Below are 19171 nucleotides of genomic sequence, written 5' to 3' on the forward strand. Positions count from 1 at the left end.
ACTGTTGACCATTTATTCCACAAAACATACAATGCAAAGCATGTGCACTGTACAAGCCTTAATATTATGAAAATACTCATAACCATGCCTGTTTTTTTTTCAATTCATTAATCTTAATTTAGTTTCTGTAGTCATCCAGATCTACACAGTTACAACTGTCTACTAAACATTGCTTCTGTCAGTTTTTGTCCTCGTTAGCTCATATTTCCACCTTTTTGACTAGATTATAAATATTAAGTAAAATTAAAATATTTCAGTCTTACCTGAACTATACAAACATACTGGTATGACGGTTGACACGAGGAGACTCAATTCCATTCTAAACTGTGTGCGTGAATTGAAACAGGCGTGAACCTGGCAGTGTTTTCCGTGGGCTACACACAGCGGTGTCGAGTGCAGCTGCTGGTTCGAGACACAAGCGTTTTTTAAAATCTTTGCTGCTGGTTAACGGCTTCTTTAAACAATCCCAGTCCAGTAATGCTTCTTATATCAGTAGTCCTAACTAATACCAGTTACACAAGTCCTTGACAACATCCATTTGGAGGGGAGAGAGAGAGAGATCCATTTTCATTTGTGGCACAGCAGTTGTGGAGGCTTGTTTCTGTGGTCCTGTTGTTTTTTTGTTTGTTTTTTTATTTAAAGAAGCGAAGGGGTTGAGACCGGAGGGGTTGGGGACGCTCATTGATGAGTCTCTTTAGTGTGTAAAAAATACACAAACACTTCTGAAAGGTAGGCAGCAGGTGGTTAAGTGACAAAGACCCCTACGAAGGTTGGGTTACAGTTTCTACTATTTCGAAGACACCTCCAAACATAGTTCCCGTTTCTTCCTCCGTTCCAGTGAAGCACCTTGTTGATGTCTTCTTCAGTGCAATCTCCATCCAATTTACATCACATAAAATATACAACAACCCTCTATCTCATTAGTTTATATTATGTTAAATGTTATACACATATTAAAAATTTTTACAAACCAAACTGATTGTTAAACCACACAAGTATCACATCTGTACAAAAACAAATTAAAAGGTCACAAAACTAGGCAAAAGAAAGAAAGGGATTTTTTTTTTTTTTTGGCAATTAAAAGTAACAGCCTGGTCTGTCACAAAACCACAAAGTAAGGGATTAAATACAGAAAAGGAACAGCACATCTAGAGCTCAACAGAGTCTGTATTTGTGATGATAAAACCGTTCTTCACAATCCCATAAATGGTAACAGAAAAACATGGTTAAAAGGGGTTAAAAGTGGCTGAAATACGAAGCCTGAGGACACATATACAGTATGCGCCCGGAAACCAAGCTCACGGGGGCGACGAGGAAATACCCTGCAGGTCAAGTACAATGACACCGTCTCCTCCTGTAGCTAGTGAAGTTCTGCTCTCTGAGACGCGTGGCGGACAAAAAGGCTTTTACTTTTATAAAGGTTCAGATTTCAGCTCCTCCACCCGGCACTCCAGGTCCGCCACCTGCAGAGGAGAGAGAGAGAGAGAGAGGGACAAGCAGTGACGTTAATACTCGTTAACATGGTTCGATCTGGAACTAAAGGCCTCGTCTGATATTAGAAGTGGATGAGAAGTTTCCTCAAATTGTTGGCGGACCGCACGTCCACGCTTCATTCAAACATCAGCGCCCACATGCCGCAGAGTGAGTCACGTCAGGACACGACACGCTGACTCAATATGGGCCTCTTGAGAGTTTCCCCGCTATCGCTGGAACTCTCACTGCATTGAAATAAATATTTATGGTTTGTATGAAGTGGACCGTAAGGGTTGAGCTGTGCCTTTAAAAATATAGGGTAGACTCATCATGCATGTCTCATTTTGCACTGAGTTTGCACATTTTGTTTTTCACAGTCTGACCAGCTCTGTAATGTATGAAACATAAACATTTAAAGTCTCTTATTTCAATTCTCTTTGGTTTGTATGAAGGCCACACGACTCAGCAGTTTTGAGCCAAATTCTTCTCCTAAATTCTCCTTATAATGAGAGAATGCTTCCTTTTTTTTTTTTTAGCACAAACATGCATGAACATGAATGTAATTCTCTTCCTAGGTCACCTCCCGTACCTGCTCTTGAAGCTGCCCGGACTCCTCTTTGAGAAGAGAGGCCTCAGCTCCAACTTGTGCACAGCGCTGGGTCTCCTTCTTCAGGTACTCGATCTCCCTGTTGACGGACAAACGGAGTGTTTAGACTGAGCGACTCAAGACGTGGTAAAACAACTCTTTCATCCCTTGTCTTCACGCGGACTCACTTCTGCTGATACTCCTTGATCAGGCGTTTGGCTTTGCTGTACTTGCGCTCCAGGGCCTGATACTGGGACTGCGTCTCCTTCAGGTGCTCGTCCACCGCCTGGCACAGGCTCTGAGCCTCCATCCAGTAGCCCTCCAGCTTATCCATGCGCTCCTTGTTCTCCTGCAGGGTCTGTTCCAGCTGGGCCTTGTCCATACGCCAGCGCTGCTTCTCCTGCTCCCCGTGGTGCAGCTGGAGAGACGGGCGACGTTTCAGTGAAAGACGCACGGTAACGTAATCTCTGATCGATGCTTCATCTCACAAGAGGTATTACATATGATCATTTAAACCTACCTTTCTCTTCAGCTGTTGGATCTCAGCTTGGGTCACAGCATGCTTTATTTGGAGCTTTACAGCAAAGAGAGATGACGATTTGAATTACCCATGAGGCACATTGGAGTAAAACAAGCTGTGATTACACAGAAAAGGAGTTCACTTCTCACCTCTTTGTATTTATGTGCCAGTTTCTCAGGGTCCGTCTCCAGGGGGGACATGTCCTCGTTCTCCGCCAGGTCAAACACCTCGATGGCGCTGGGATACGGCGGACTGACCTCCTCGTCCTCGTCCTCTTCCTCGTCCGTGCCGTACTCACCGCCCTGCAGGGACGACGTCCAGGTTAGGAAACCCGGTCAAGCTTTTATTTCAGTTTAAAAGGGTCGGTTCGCTGAGTGAACCGGCTAGAGTCACATCTTGCTTCCTGGTTTGAGTCCAGATGTTGCAGCAGCAGGACGTCATGTGCGAAGGGATCATTTAAGTTGCAAACCAGAATCATTTAAATCGAGAAAGCTCTTAAGCTGTTTAAACATCTATCGTGTCTGTAATAGTAAAATGTTGTATTACACACGAGGTGCTGTTTTCCAGGAGGTAAAGTAATTGGAATTTGTGTTCATTTCTTGATAAATATTTGGATAAAATGTCACATAAAACAGGATAACGAAGTGTTTATTACATATATCTACAGTGATTGAATGCTGCCTTTAAAAAGCACACGTTTATATGTTGTGACACCAAACGGCCACTAGATGGCGTAAAGCTCCCAAGAGCAGACTCTGCTCTCCATTATCCAACCTAATGCTTTTCAAGAACCACCCACCATCACGCTGCATGAATGGGGCAACTTCCTCTCTGTTGTGATAATGAAACTACAGGAGTTGTTATGGTTTCTCTGCTGCTCTGTTTACGTAAAACTAAAAAAGAGAGACATGAGAGATTAGCAAAGCAAAGGACATCCGAGGGCAACAAAATGTGATTCCTCCTGATCCGTCCCCCTTTCGGAGCTTATCGTTTGATCAGACTGATTCTACATGCTGGACACTATAGTGTGGCTTCCAACGCCACTGTCACACCAGAGAGGGTCACTTCTGTTCAGCATGGGAAACATTTCATAATCCTAAAGGGGAACCACGGGACACGCAGAGCAAACGATTAATGTTTAAGGAAGTATTTTGTGCCTGAGCAGGTTGAAAATCTAATTTGAAGCTATTTTGTGATGTTTTTGTAGATTACTTTATGACTTTAAATGTTGAGATATTTTTTTGTTCTAATACAGGAATTGCAGGGAGTCTACAGGTGTCCGAGGATTCAATTGAATGCGTTTTAACACCTTTTTAAGACAGATTTTAATTAGATTTAAGACTTATTTTGAGACAAATCTGAAAGTAAATATGACAAGTGCTATGTTAACTCTGCTGCAGGAGAACTTGACTAATTTTGACAGAAACAGATGCATGGAATTTGATCAAATGTTTATGTTGAAAGTCTGTTGAACATGGTAGTATATGTGTGTGAGCGTGCGTGCACCTTCACTTCTGCACTGAGCATGTGCGGACAAACCAAGCAGTTCTGTCAGATCACACCTGATCCTACACCAGCCCCCCTTGTTTCAGAGGGTTCTTTTAAAAAGCTCACCTCCTGCTCGTCCATGTACTGGTTGTAGCGCTGCTCCATCATCTCCCTCTGCCAGCGCTCCTGCTCCAGCGTCTGCTGGATGAGCTGGGCCACCTCGCTCTGCTCGCCCGGCTTTTCTCGCCCGATCACGAACCTGTGTTTGGACAACATCGGCAGTCCAGCTCAGTTAGGATTAAAACCGCTCAAAGTGGCTAGCTGAACTGAAACAGTCCTCCGTGTGATATGGTATGATACTGCATGTGCATGCTAAATAATACATTTATTTCTTTTTACTCCTGTCCACTCAGGAGCACGAACACCGGCTCCACACGGACCAAGAAAGTGTTTTTCATATACAATAAAAACCTCTTGAGTTGCTACAGTTTAATGTATTAATGCAGTAAGGAATGTGCTGGCTCTCTGATGACAGAACATGTCTTCCTGTTTGGAGCGGAACAAAGGCGGTCTCTGTGGAGTAGGCCTCTCTTCTATGATTAAAATCAAACCCTGCCTCTCCTTCAGCTCATTGTACAGTTCATTATAGGCACTATATGTTTCCTGATTGAGGCTCGCAAATCTTCGTCCAATTACAGCCACCGTGTAAACAGCGAACGGGAATAAAAACACAGTAAATCACGATGAAGCCACAGACGGTTATTAAGCCAGCCGCTGCAGCCTCTTCAATTCTGCGGCACTAACGGGTAATTAAATGCTCCCAAACGAACTTCCTGCCCCCCCATCTATTTGTCTGCCTGATGTTCTGATGTTTTAATGAATAGGTCTGAGCTCTGGTGCCCTTCGCCATCACTGCAGCAGATCCATAATGCATGAGCTGTCTGCGGAGGTCTCTGATCTGCACAAGTCACACAACACTAACAATCACCCTTAAAGCTACTGACCACAAAACCCTGAATTATGAATGAGCTTAGATTACAAAAGGGGGCAAGTCAGCTCCACCAAAACGCCAAAGAGCCCGGCTACAAACATCCCGCTGGCATTTCAGAATGATACTTTTGATGAAGTGTGTTTGTTCCTGATAACTGTGTTTTCTGTGGTTCGAGGGACCCTCGTTCAGGATGTCTCAGAGAGGAGCTTTGCAACACTGAAGGGTATAATCATGACCCCGCAAGACTTGAGATATAAATCTGCAGTCTGGTGAGCTGAATGGGCAGGATGTGGTAGAAGTCGGTCCAGACTGGCGGTGGGTATTTATCAAGAGGAAGCCATCTCTTCGAGCAAGAATGCTGATGTCACAGCGAGCTGTTGCAACAAAGTGTAACGAGACGAATGTCCTGATCACAGCCGAGGCACGAAGCAAGACGGCTACTGTAGAAATGAGTTAAAACTAAGAGCACAGCAGGGCTTTGAGATAGATAACGTTGGCTAGCTAACATGCTAACATGTTGCAGGTAATGTTTACCATGTTCACAAGCCCGTTAGCATGCTAGCATTCGCTAAGTAGTTCTGACAGGAACTGAAGCCTCCATGCTCCATTGACAAAACAGTAATTTTTCCTTGCAAAACACGGGACTTGCTGGTCTACCGCCACCTCGATCTGTTAGTTTGTTTGTGTTATTGTGTGACTTTAATGTTTGAAAGACTTGGTTTGCTTTCACCAAAGTCACACAAACTAACTAACTAATCGTGGCAGCGGTGAACCAGAAACGTCCTTGTTCTTTGAGGTAAAGTTCCTGATTTTGTCCATGGAGTATTATGGCTTTGAAGAGAGCACGGATGGATATAACGGCTTCTGTTCCCAGTAGGAGGGGGCTGTCGGACAGTAAGGTGAAGCCGTGAAAATATTGTAAATATAGCTTGAACTGATTTATTTAGGGTGCTAATATAGGTTTTGCTGATGCCCCCCGTCCACAGCAGGACTTTGCTCCTGTGCTGGTTTTAAGCTCTACACTGGTGTTGGATGATCTGCTTTTTTCTCGGCATAAAAACGCATCAAAGCATCTGTAATAAAATCATGACTCTTCGGAGAAACTCTTACTTGACAGTTCCTGCGGTGTTCCTGAGTACGGAGGCGGCAAAGTTCTGGGTGACTCCCACCAAACTGGTCCCGTCCACCTCCACAATCAGATCGTTCACCAGGATCCTGGAGGAGGCAAGAGAGACGTTCAGGATTCACAGTAATAGCTCCACTGTGGACTTCACTCATTATTTTTACACTGAAGCCCACACAAGCCAAACTCCATTTAAAAGCCTGAGTTCTTGGCAGCGAGACCCACCTGCAGCTGCCAGGAATCGGAGAGACAAGTGGGACAATGAAGCAACCACGTCTGGAAATAAAACTACAACTACTAAGCTAACCTCAGTTTGACACGTCGTTTAAAAAGGCAGTTTGACGGCCTTTTTCCGTTCTCAGTTGTTTTTACCAGATTGAGAATCGGGATAATCCAAATGTAACATGAGTTAACGTACCTCCCGTCCTTGTGTGCTGCTCCTCCATCCGTGACGGTCTTGACGAAGATGCCCAGCTTCTCCAGGCCCATGTCGGCCCCGGCACCCATCCCGATGATACTGATGCCCAGGCCCTCGCCATCTGAAGCAGAGTGGGGAGATACCACGACAGTCGTTACCAAACTGTCACTGTGATGCACGTTTAACAGCCTTCTGGTCAGTTTGATGTGTGACGCCGTCATGTCTTTGCGTGGACTGAGGTGGTGTCACAACTCTCTGTGGGCGGGAAAACGTGTCTTTGATTCCACGTCCATGTCATCTCGCGTGTGATTTACATTTTTGGGGATCATAATTTGTAGTGTGGAGTGATTTCAGAGAAGGTGAACTTGTGACTGAGAGATTCCCATGTTCGATTCCTGGAGCATCAGGATCAGTTTTGGGTAAGTAAGTAAAAGAGCAGTGCTCTTCTCTTTCCCTTCACCACATGTGTGATCCACATCAAAACTGCCCGGTGGAGTTTACTTGTCGTTGTTTATATTCAGTGTTACTCACCAAAATGCTTTGTGTGTGTCCTTGAGGCCGGACAATGCACTTCCTTCCTCATAAAACATTCACAAAGCCAATTTGAAACCTCGTATTGTTTACACCAATGATTGCTTTGTCGGCTCATTTACTGCATTTCTTTGCACACTACTGACCAACAACGGTCAAGTTAGCGGGATAACACGAAACGCGTGGCAGGATTGTGTATCACATTGTCTGCATGTTGGCAACGCTGCACAGTGCATCTGTCTGTGATCCTCCATTGTAACTCAAAATATCTTAATTAACTCATCTTGTAGAAGTAGTCGACTAACTCTGTAATGACTGCCGACTAATTGATAAGATCAGTAAAACTGAGTTCCTCCACAAAGAATCACACAAAAGCACCACTTTAAATCTTGTGTTCACCAGAGATGCTCATAAAATGCATAAAAAACAACTTATCAACTAAAAGAATCAAAAAATGTTATTCTAATTTCTAATGAAGCATAAGTGTACATAGCAGTTTTAGTTATGAGCAAGGCTGAGTATTGTTATCCTCAGATCTGGCGGGAGAATCTGTTTCACAACAAAACCTGCAGAATGCAGCTTCACCGCAGCTTTTTGTCTCTTTTCTTTTGTTTTTTTAGTACAGTGAGCAGCAGAGAGTCTGATAAGAGGCGCTCTACCAGGAAATGATGCAGCATTTATTTGCAGCACATCATCCACAGAGTCAGGAGCAAGTCCATGATAAGTATTAACAGGATCTTAAATCAGCCTTAAGACCAACTGGAGGCTACGCAAGGAAAAACTGACCACAGCAATGTGTGTGTGTTGCTGTAATCGATTTATATTTGTAATAAAAGCCTGCACAAGCTTCTTTGCATCCGGGGGAGTTTTGAAATAATAACACTATTTCAGTTAACCGCTTCATATGTAAAGGGAAAGTTACATAAGTGATAAAACCTAGATTTTCTGCCTGAGGTGTTTTTCACTCTATTCTATTCTTCTTATCCCTCTTTTGTAATCTTCGATTAATCTCCTTCGGGATTAATATTGTTTCATAATATAGACGTCACACACAGCAGCACGTCATTTAGAGCATATGGTCACATATGGAGTCCTGTGTTACCTGCCCTGTACGCAATTCTAAAAATAGTCTTCTATAAATATATTAACGCATTATAATGTTGAAGGGATGTTGAGGGAAGTGTGGCTCCCTCGGGGAAAGAAAGATGTTGGCAGAAGGCCAGTCGGTGGACACTGAAGGCCTTTTTACATAAGTAATAGAGAATGTCTTTTTATTTTCGTTATTTGGCTTCAAAGAGAGACAGAAAGCACAGATTAAACTGTCCAGAGGGAAGTTAATCACTAATAAAAATAATTCTCAAATACCTTTCTGTGAATGTGAAATTTCTTGTCCTCATTTCGTTTCCAATTTTATGCAAACCACCCACCGGGTGCCCCAAGCAGGTTAAAATAAATGCTTTGAATTCTTCAAAATACTGTGCACGTTGAGAAAAGACAGCGTCATAATGTTCTGTACCTTTCTCCAGCTCCGCGGGGAACAGGTCCAGCCTCTCCACCCTCTTCTCCAGCTCGTACTCTGCAGACGCCGCCATGGGATCCACGTCTTCATTGCGCCGGTCGTAGTCCTCGTTGGGGTAGGTGGCAAACACCTGCAGGAGGAACCAGAGACACTGGATCAAACACTTAAACCTCTTTGTACAAGACTGTGGAAGGCAGCGGGTTGTTGTTTTTGCAGAGAATTAGACGAGAAGATCAATCCCACTCTTATATCTGTCTGTTAAATATGAATCTACCACTAGGAGACAGTTAGCTTAGCACAAAGAATGACAGTGGAGGGAAACAGCTAGCCTCTGTGCAAAGGTATAAGACCCACCTAACAGCTCCTAAAAAGTGTGTTGTTTAATACGTTTCATCTGTTCAAAAAAGCAACAATTTGTGGTTTGGACAGCGCCAGGCTAGCTGTTTCCCCCCGTTTCCAGTCTTTGTGCTAAGCTAAGCTAACTGTATCCTGGCTGTAGCTTCATATTCAGCACACAGAAAGTCCCGCCTTTAGTGATAAATGACCCCCTCTGTGGTGTTTCAGTGTTAGCCCAGAGCTAACGTGTGTCCTTTCTGCTAGATGCTTATTTATTGTTTGCAGCCGTTTGTGGCTTATATCACTGTTTCGTGCTACTACATAGCTTCTCTAGCATGTACTCCAAATATAGTAACTGCTAATGAAAACAAACCACTTCCTGTGCAGCCTGGGGTAAATGTTGAATCACTTGTGTGTGTTTCAACAGGTGTGAAGAGAGTGGATTGTGACTTCATATGTGATCAAAACCAAATCCAGTTTTTCAGTTGAATGCCTGTGATATGTATCCTCATACTGATTGATATGATAAACACAGTTCAACTTTGAATTTCTATCATTATGTTTGGGCTATAGTTAAAGGACTCACCACAGAAGAATGGGGGTGTTTCGTGTCCTAACAAAATGCTTTAATATTCTAGATACCATCACCGAACGCTCAGAGGTTGTGGAGATGTATGCAGCTGAGGTAGACAAGCTGGAGGCATGGTTTTGATCAAAAACGACCGCCGGTGTAAATACGCAAGTAATGCAATTCAAAAGTATCGACCACTTCGGCAGAGACGGCCACAGCATGTCCTCGCAGAGCCCCGAGCTGTATCGTTTCACAGCGGTATATACGTATATCAAACACAATCGACCACAACCGCTGAAGTTGCTCTCATGAAGACAGAGGCCTCTGTTTCCCCACATTCACTCTGGTCCACCAGCATGACAGTTTACATAACCACATCCAGCATGCTAATGGGGGGCTTCTGCAGCTGCTGCTCACACACACACACACACACACACACACACAGAGAGTCTTCCAAGATGATTATGCATGCACCACGCTGCATGCTCCACTAGCCACACTAATTCAGTGCTGGACCTTCTCTTTTCACACGTTCTTTCATGTATTTTAACTAGATTCTCAACTTTTCTCCTCACAATCGTTCGCTCCCTCTGCGGCGACACTTTTAACACATCTTTGTTTACTTTCTCTCACTTCTCTCTCTCTCTCTGCTGTTTACTTTGTCCATCTGTGTTACAAAGTAGCAGCCCCTTAGCTTTCGATGCTAACCCTTCGGTCGTATGGGCCCCGAATCCCTGGCAACCCCACAGTAAAGAGCCTGTCAGTTTTGACAGCGGCCTTTGAAATGTAAGCAGCAACCTCCTCTCTCGGATGTAATCAGTATCATTGCATTTTCATGCCTCATTGAGTACTGTACAAGCTTCTCCTTCAACTTTAAAGCCTCACATACCTGTAAGAAAGAGGTTTAAAATGTCTGTATGCTCACACAAGTGATGAAGATTACTGCTAGAGTTTATCCGGATCAAAGTATTCTTTTAGTGCAGGGATTTTATTACATTAAATAAATAGAGTTTGTTTTATAATCGTTTAATCAGTTAAAGGACCAGTTTTCCATTTTTGGAAATACACTTTTTCCTTTTGATTGAACCATTTCTTTAAAAGTTTTATGTACGACTTTTAGAACATTAACAAAACAGCAAATCCACATTAATGAGGTGCAGCAGTACTGATTTTAATTCACACTATGTATTCAGTGAATCATATTGAACCAAACCAAACTGCAGATGACAGATAGCGTGGGAGCAGCACTGAAGTCTAATGGCTTTTGATTTAGGTTACCTTCGTATTTAGAGGGATTAGCAGAATGTGGATTACAGACTCACAAAATACGCTGTTTGCATCCTAAGTAACGGGACATAAAACAACAACAGTGCACTCCGAGCCTGCGTGCCCATTGTGACGCTGTCACGTGGCTCTGCATCACCACTTGAGTTTAGAGATCAAGAGGCCACAGCTGGTGGCTTGTGGTGCCCTCGTTTTCTACGCCCACGATGCTGACACGGAGGTTCGGCAGCGTTTAACGTGGCACTGGGAAAAAAACACAAAAAAACACACACAGCCATGATCGGATGTGTGTCGTGACCTGCAGCCTTGGGCAAGTTCATGAAGGGGTGTCATGATGCAGGCGAGGCAACAATCCCTCTCTCTGATACTCGATTAACTCTTTCACTTCCCGCCGTCCGTCCGTCTGTGCCATGATCCCACACAGGACAGGAAGACTTTGGGGATCCTGCACGATGCAAACCTCTCACCCCAAAACCTCACCCAAGTAGGTAGAGTAGTTGAGATGAGGTGGCTATCTTTGGAAGACAAACATTGGGATTAAAGGCAGGGTGATGAAAGGGGGGGGGGGGGGGGGGGGGGGCAGGGCTGGGCTGGAGGAGGACGCTGTTCCAGTTGTGGCAGATAGTAGGTCAGAGAAGCTAACAGATGGCCAGGAAACTCCCTCCCTCCCTCCCTCCCCTCCCTTTGCTTCCAGCCGCCTGGGATGTCCTACAAAAGCTCTGTGAGTTAGCTAGAGCCACTCACCAGCTTGTGTTTGTGTCTGTCCACAGCACCCACTTGGGACTGTGACGGGTATTAAAAATAACCAGTCACAAATACCGTTTTCACAGTGTCGTGACAGAGACGGGGCTAAATGATAGAGCTGCTCCGGAGGCTCTCCTGCAGTGTGGTTACATCTCGACGGCCCTCTTGGCTACAATGCGATTGGGTAACACTGTGGTGATATTTAACTATGGGAGTCAGTAGGCCCCCCCCCCCCCCCCCTTCCCCCACAGCAGCATGTCAACTTCTATCCCTCTTCACTCTCCAAACACAGATCTAATTTTGGATTCAGCCAATAGGATGTGTGGAGGCGGTGCCATTGGTTTTTCACAACAGAAATAGCGCGTTTCCACTCCGTCTCTCCTCGTTCTGTAGCAGCCGACTTTCCATCATTTTGCATTAGTCATAGTGCTCCGGCTATTACTTCAACTGGTTTCGCTACCACTCTCCTTTTTCTACCTTTTAACATGATTACCATGCATAATGTGAGATCTGGTGCCTCGTTGATGCAATTACTTCACTTTTTCTTGGGGTCAGAAATGCTTGTGGCATGCTTTATGAAGCTGTCAAAGTTAAGCATACGCAGACCACGAGAAGTACTTTTCCACTTAACGGTTTAATTACACCATTATGAAATGCTTTCCCAACCGCCGCAGGTTAAACAAGTCCAGAAGTGGCAGGTAATTGCTTCTAAATCCTCCTTAAATTGGGGGGTTAATCCAGATCCCAGATGTGCAACACACAGGCGGAAAATAAGGATGTGGTCCTGGCTGACTCTCCTCCAGCCAATGAAACGGATATCGTAGGTTTGTCGCGGTAGCGGCTGTCCTGTTTTTTGGCAGGTCAGCCGTTGGTCAGCAGTCATGTTTAGGCTTAAGCGTTCGCCGACCCCGAGGAGAAACACGGCAGCATGAGAATAAGGTCAGCGACGGGCGACTGAACAGCACGAAGGCTGTTTCATTATTATTATAATGTATCTATATTCTTTATAGACACATATACAATTGGTTATATTTAGTTTGAGTGCAGTGAGTTTCTGTACTACCCCAATAAAGCATTTACTTTCTATATTTAATATCCTGTAGGTTTACATGTTATATTGCTTTGCACTTAGTCACGATCAAGTACAAAGATCGAGAAAATCATAAGATATATTGTATTTATTTCTCACTTAATACTATTCAATATTATTTTGCATAGTTCTTTTTATTCATACCTTCCTAACTGTGTCTTTTTCTTTACATTTGTCTCGTGTTGCTGTGATTTTAAAGGAAGCGGCTGATATTTTTCCTATTGTCAACAAATCTAGTAAGAAATGAACAAAGTATATAGTTTATCTCTCTGTGTCATAGACCTCCATTATTGTCCAGAAACATTTAAAAACACACGAGTGAGCCACACCAGGTGACGTGTTCCTTCATTACACTGCAGTTTATTTTGAGCACAATACAAATCCAATAGTTACTCAAGCTTGAGTAATGTTTGCTACAAACTACAGTGCCCCGCTGTTCCAGGAAACATAATAAAATATTTGCAACTTCATTTACATCTCCAATAAGAACAAAATCAGCTTGAGTGAAACAGAGAGGGTGGAGAAGTCTTTGGCTTTGGTATTTTCACTTGTTGGAAAATAATAAAAACATATTATAATATCAGCCTCATCTTATCTTAACTAGAGGACTGGACAGACTGAAGGAAGATGCACACAAACAGTTTGAAAAGACACAACAGCGCTCAGGGGAAGGTGGCACATCCCGACCCAGCACCACTGCAGGACCGAGAAGTGGGGCAGAGTGACCTTGCTCATAATCTGTCTGGTCTCTCACCCCTGCTGGCTTGTGAGTAATGCACTGTATGAAATACTGCAGTCTAAGTAATAGACAGTTAGAGGATAACTTGACACATGGGGATGTATTACCTCTCCCTGGGCAATCCCTCCTGGTCCGACCTGAGCGGTAAACACAAACCACCGACGGCTGCATTTTGGGCGCTCTCCATTTTGCTCCAAAATGCAATTCCTCCTCCTGCGTTTGTCAAACTCAACACCCTTCGGATTATTATAATATGAGGAACACTTTGTTTGTGTTAATGATACAGTGCGAAACAAAATCATAGGTGTTCTTAGAGCAGGCTGAGAGGACTTGCGTAGGCAGCAGAAATGCACGAGAAAGTGTGTGTGTGAGCGTGTGTGTGTGTGTGTGTGTGTGTGTGTGTGTGTGTGTTGGGAGATTTAAAAAAAGAGAAGTGAAAGACTAGGCTAGGTGATGACTGAAAAGGAGATTCTGGTGCATGCAAAATAAATCAGATTATTCTGGTTTGGAGGCGACACAATCCAGTGGAGATTATCTGATTTTACGCTTTTTTTCAAAGCTTTCCTCCAACAATAGAATAAATAATTTAAAAAATCACAGGAGGCTACACCGTGAGCTACTAGTGTTGATACCGAGTGACACAGAATGAAGCTAAAACAAACAAGCCAAACCGAATAAATAAGACACGAGAGGCAGCTTCCTGTGTTCGACAAGGACGCGCGGCCCTGAAAAGCGAAGGCAAGTCTGTGACGATAACAATGCTGCTATTTTTACTAACAGTAGGAGACTGGTGACAAAGAGCGAGAGGGAGAAAAGAAGCAGCGAGAGAAAGAGTGTCAAGAGGAGCAAAACAAAGACTCTAGTGTGAACTCTACCCGGAGCAGAACTGCTATTTTTTTTCTTGCCAGTGTGAGAGGACACAGACAGACAGACAGACAGACAGACAGACAGACAGACAGACAGACAGGAGTGTGTGATGTAAAACGGGGACAAAGAAAAAGACGTGCGCCCAGACGTCCCACCGCCATCACCACAACAACAAGACTTAATTGTGGCCGAGGGCTGAGTTGTTGCACAGGGAAATATGCACTAAAAATGGGCACTTCCTGTTTGGAAGAGAAACCAACTGACACTGTGACTTCAGAGCTGGCGGTAATACAGTCGCATGACATTTGAGCAGCATAATAACGTCCCTCCCATTTGACCTCGCCACCCCCCTCAACTCTCATCTACCCCTGCATCAATCTCCATAACAAAGGCCACACTGATACAGTGTGAAAGGACTCAGTAGGAGGTTATTCTCCGATGACGGCTGCGGGGTCACAACCAAATTCAGCCTTTGTTTTTTATCAAAGCTTATGAGTTAAGACTTCTTTAAGACACCGTACATAATGCTTCCTCCTGCTATTAATCTCATGCGGATAGAATAATGTGATAGAAGCCTGCTTTTGTCTTTTCCTTCCTACTTCACAGTTAATGGACATACTAGGCTCGGGTGTAAACGGTTTGCTTCCATACAGGTTGGGTGGATGTTGGAGCCTAATACTGGCTCACCACATACACTGTATATGTCAGTATTTGCATACTACTGGCACACACACACTAATAAAAGTTGCTGTGCACAAATGCTTCATAGGCTACGTTTCTTAAGTTTAAAACCCTGTTTTTGTTTGTGTATATTATTTAGAGGTAGAGGTATTATTTAAAAGGTACGCTGTAGAGTTTACAGTAAACTTTGAGTGTGTCCTTGAGGCCAAAGCTGATTTCTTTTTTTGATATTTTGTAACCTGCAGCATTTATATCCATGTTTACATCATCTAGGAATCTATTACTGTCATTTTAGTTTGTAAGATATTGAAAGGAATAGTTTAACATTTAAGGAAATGCACCTAGACGTTTAGAGGCACTGATGAGACAGATCAGTTCTTATCTTTGGACGAGGCCAGGCTAGCTGTTTCCCCCCGTTTCCAGTCATTGTGCTAAGCTAAGCTAACCAGCTTTTAACTGCAGCTTCATATTTACAATACACCTGGCAAGCAAATAAGCACATATACCAATATTTTGAACTACTCATTTAAAGTCAAACATGAGGGATTGTTGCCAAAAGTGTTTACTTTTTAAGGTTTGTGGAAAAAAGTCAGAGCCTGTATAATAATATTATATAAGCTTTAGTGACTCGGCACTACTCGCCGATGTGCAGCCATGAGAAGAGAGCGAGAGCAACTTTCGACTTGACTGGTCATGATGTGGCACAGGAGCCCTTCGTCACTGAAATGGCTTTCTGTCGTGTGTGATGTGCAGCGTCAGTGCCCACCTCGGCTGGCAGAGTCTCTCTGTACGCCTCAGACCTCGAGGCAGAGCAGCGAGACCGAGCTGGAGAGGATATCTGATGCTCCTCTCCAGATCATTACACAACCCCCAGACACAGAGAGACACTTTAAATCAACTCCACCTCCTCCTCCTCCTCCTCCTCCTCCTCCTCTCTCATCTCACTGATCCAAGAGTGTCTCTTTTCTCACGTCCTCCCTCTCTTTCTCACACTCAACACTCCATTCCTCACCAAGCTCCCCCATAGACTGTCCGCCGACCTTTCATTGGCCACCGCAGCAGCAGAGTGTCCACTTCTCTAAAAACAGGACTAATTATCCAGGCCTCTTTGTTCCTCCTCCCCCAGCAATTATTTACAGAAGCAGCTCCCACTGCGCTTCAGATAAGCATCTACATCGCAGATCTTTTTGGGGGCCCGTGTCAGCTGCACAGTAGGAATGCAGGACCGTCCATTAGCAACTGGCTACTGTGGAAGGGGAGGGGGGGGGTAGTAGTGTGTGCAAAGCCCCGTGTTGAAACAGGGTAAAATCAAAATGTCAGCATCATTCTGACACCGGTAGCAGCTGAGTGAGTTCATTAAAACAGCTGACAGTGGTGCTGACTGAGTCTGTACCACGGTAGATAAGCTTTAAGGTCAAAATGAACCAGCCTCTCAACACATGCCACATTATGGACAAAATCACAAATCAGCACCTCAGCCTAATTGGACAGAGCTCTGGGTGTACTACCTACAGTTTAGTATTTTTTCCACCTGCATGCTTCCTCACCTTGATGGGCTCTGTGCTGAAGCGGATCTTCCTGGAGGGGGGCGGGTCCTCCTCCACAGGCAGCCCGGAGATCTCCGCACAGCTGGACTCGGCCTCATAGCTGTCATCGACCTCGTCTTCCTCCTCGTCCACCTGGCTTCCTCCAAAGTCCTCCCCCACCGCGCTGTAGGTACTGATATCCACAGAGTCGCGCCCCGACTGGTCGTCTCTGAGAGTCCGGTCTTCTTCGTCCCCAGCGCCCCGGGCCATGTCGCCACCCTTTGGAGAGCTCTGCTTCTGGGCAGTGGCGTCTCCGTTCTCCACAGAGATGTGGATGTCACCTTGCAGTGTTGTGCTGTTGGGCCCCTTGGCCCCATAGTGTTCGTCAGGTTTGACCTCAACACCTGCATCTGACACTGTCTTTTCTCTCTGCTCATTTGGCTCTCCTGCAGCACTGTAAAGTTCAGTATCTGGGGGGCTTTGGTCCCCATTAAAGCTTTCAGACGGAGGAGCCATCCTCGCCCTGGGGCCCCTCGGAGGCCCCCCTTGGCCAGTCTGATTGCTTATATCTTCGTCCTGGTTGCCCGCTGCAAAGGCACAAACCCTCTTTGTGATTATTTTGGAGTTCAACACACCCACCTTGGCGCTGACCCCCCTGGAGGGCAGCGGCGGGGTCGAGGAGAGGCGGTGGAGGTTGTTCCGGAGCTCGGCCGCCCGTTCAAACACGGCACTGAGCTGGCTGACCGTAGGGGACACGGCCTCGCTGGTGTCCAGGCTGTCCAGGGACTCTGTGCTGCCGTTGAAACGAGCCATGTCCAACCTGCCCTCCTGGAAGCTTGAGGCCTTGTCGGTCTTCAGGAGAACCCTGGTGGTGGCCAGCTTCTCATGCTGCTGCTGCCTCTCCTGCTGCTGCTGGATCTCCTGCTGCTGCTTCTCCTCCTCCTCCTCCTCCTCCTCCTCCTCCTGCTGCTGCTTCTCGTCCTCCTCCTCCTCCTGCTGCCTCTCCAGCTTCTCCTCCAACTGCTGCCTCTCCTGCTGCTGTCTCTCCTCCTGCTGCTGCTCGAAGATGCGGCGGGTCTCCTGCAGCTTGGAGTAGCTAGGCGACGAGGCCCGCGGGTGCCCGTTCTCCGGTTTGGTGATGTCGAATTTGCTCACGCGCTCGGACACGGTGGATCCCAGCTTCAGCAACGCGCTGTGGTCCACGTTCTCGTTCAGGCTCCCGGCTCTGGGCAAGGAGAGGCGCACCGATTTCTCCGCGTTCCTGGTGCATTCCTCTCCCTCCGCATCAGCCGGGGATGTGGTCTGCATCTGCTGGAACATGTTCTTGATACGGTGCACGTTGGAGCCGTACCTGCGCCCTCGGGGGCCGTCCTGCAGGTTCCCGTTGGCGGCATTGTCTTTGAGGGGCTTCAGGGCCTGCATCCCCGCTTCGTACGCGTTCCTGTGCGGGGATGGGCTCCTGAGCGTGGAGCCAGAGCCGGTGCTCTTGGATGTGGATTCGGTCTTCATCATGTTGAGTCAAGCGTCGCAACGGATGCTCAGCGACGGCATTTCTCCTTTCTCAACGCCCGGGTGCCAAATCGGTATTATCCACCAGCAGCAGCCGATCCAAGCGAGGTGGCGCCCAGACTAGACCGGCAGATGGGGAGAAACAAAAACAACAGATCGTATTAAAGGCCTGCTTGCATCCGCTGCAATCCCCGTCCAATGCAACGGAGAAAGTGAGCACGATGCATCTGTCATTAGCTGGCTTGCAGTTGCTACAATGCAAATCTAACCCTCACAGACAATTGCACTAGTCATTACAAAATATATATATTTGCACAGAAAAGTAGAACGGTATTGAGCTGCGATAAATCCGCAGCTGACGACAGATTGCTTACGTTTAATCCCTTTTTACAGGCAGCATCATTTTGATCTCTTCACTCTGTGAGCTGCAGATTTCTGGTCCTCCTCTCGCAGCGGCAGAGTGCTGCTGCATGGAGGAGGGAGCCGTTGGGTCCTAGCGCCCGTTAAATTCTGTAGTGTGTGTGTGCGTGTGTGTTTGTTTGTGTGTGCGTGTGTGTGTGTGTGTGTGTGTGTGTGTGTGTGTGTGTGTGTGTGTGTGTGTGTGTGTGTGTGTGTGTGTGTGTGTGTGTGTGTGTGTGTGTGTGTGGAGGATAGCAGCAGTCTGTTCTGGGCAATTTACTGTATAATATAATTTTCTAAGCTTATCAGAAGTGTATTAACCATAATGTGTTTGAGTGACTGATGGGAAGTGGCTTTTGTTTCACTTCTTATATATACAATATACTAAATCAATAGAAGTAAAGTAAATACGTTAACTATTACATGGAAAATAGATTGTAGGCCTAATTTAACTAATGAAAAAAAATAGAAACAGCCAAATAATAAAGGATGAACAGTTGTAAATGTTAGCTAAACATAATGAATAATGGTTGAAATAGGTTAATACATAGGTTAATTAAGGTCAGATTGTTAAAATTACAACAGTTAGTGTTTAGCTTAATGGGTATATAAGGTATAATGATATATAAATATTATTGCACATATGGATATTGTCAAACACATTATCCACCAGTGCTTGAAAAGTCTTCTGACAACAATGAATATCAAACTACCAAAGTGTCTGTGCGTCTGTCAGAGAACTCGACTAGCATTAGGACCCAGTGAGACCTCAGTCA

At 45.3% G+C, this 19171-nt stretch overlaps 1 protein-coding gene across 1 annotated transcript; it reads right to left on the bottom strand.

The window, feature by feature from the left end:
- Window positions 1-3: 3 nt before the first annotated feature.
- LOC306712910 (neurabin-2-like) lies at window positions 4-18405 on the bottom strand. The gene is made up of 12 exons (XM_079182386.1): window positions 18371-18405; window positions 17509-18116; window positions 16509-17352; window positions 8647-8779; window positions 6600-6720; window positions 6169-6273; window positions 4194-4326; window positions 2729-2881; window positions 2580-2633; window positions 2248-2477; window positions 2063-2159; window positions 4-1463 (listed from the first exon to the last, which is right to left on the bottom strand). The coding sequence occupies exons 2-12, from the start codon at window positions 17997-17999 to the stop codon at window positions 1413-1415; spliced, it is 2412 nt and encodes an 803-aa protein (XP_079038512.1). The 5' UTR covers window positions 18000-18116; window positions 18371-18405; the 3' UTR covers window positions 4-1412.
- Window positions 18406-19171: the final 766 nt, after the last annotated feature.

The sequence above is a fragment of the Pholis gunnellus genome (assembly GCF_910591455.1).
Source record: "Pholis gunnellus genome assembly, chromosome: 21".
In the NCBI taxonomy this organism is placed as follows: Eukaryota; Metazoa; Chordata; class Actinopteri; order Perciformes; family Pholidae; genus Pholis; species Pholis gunnellus.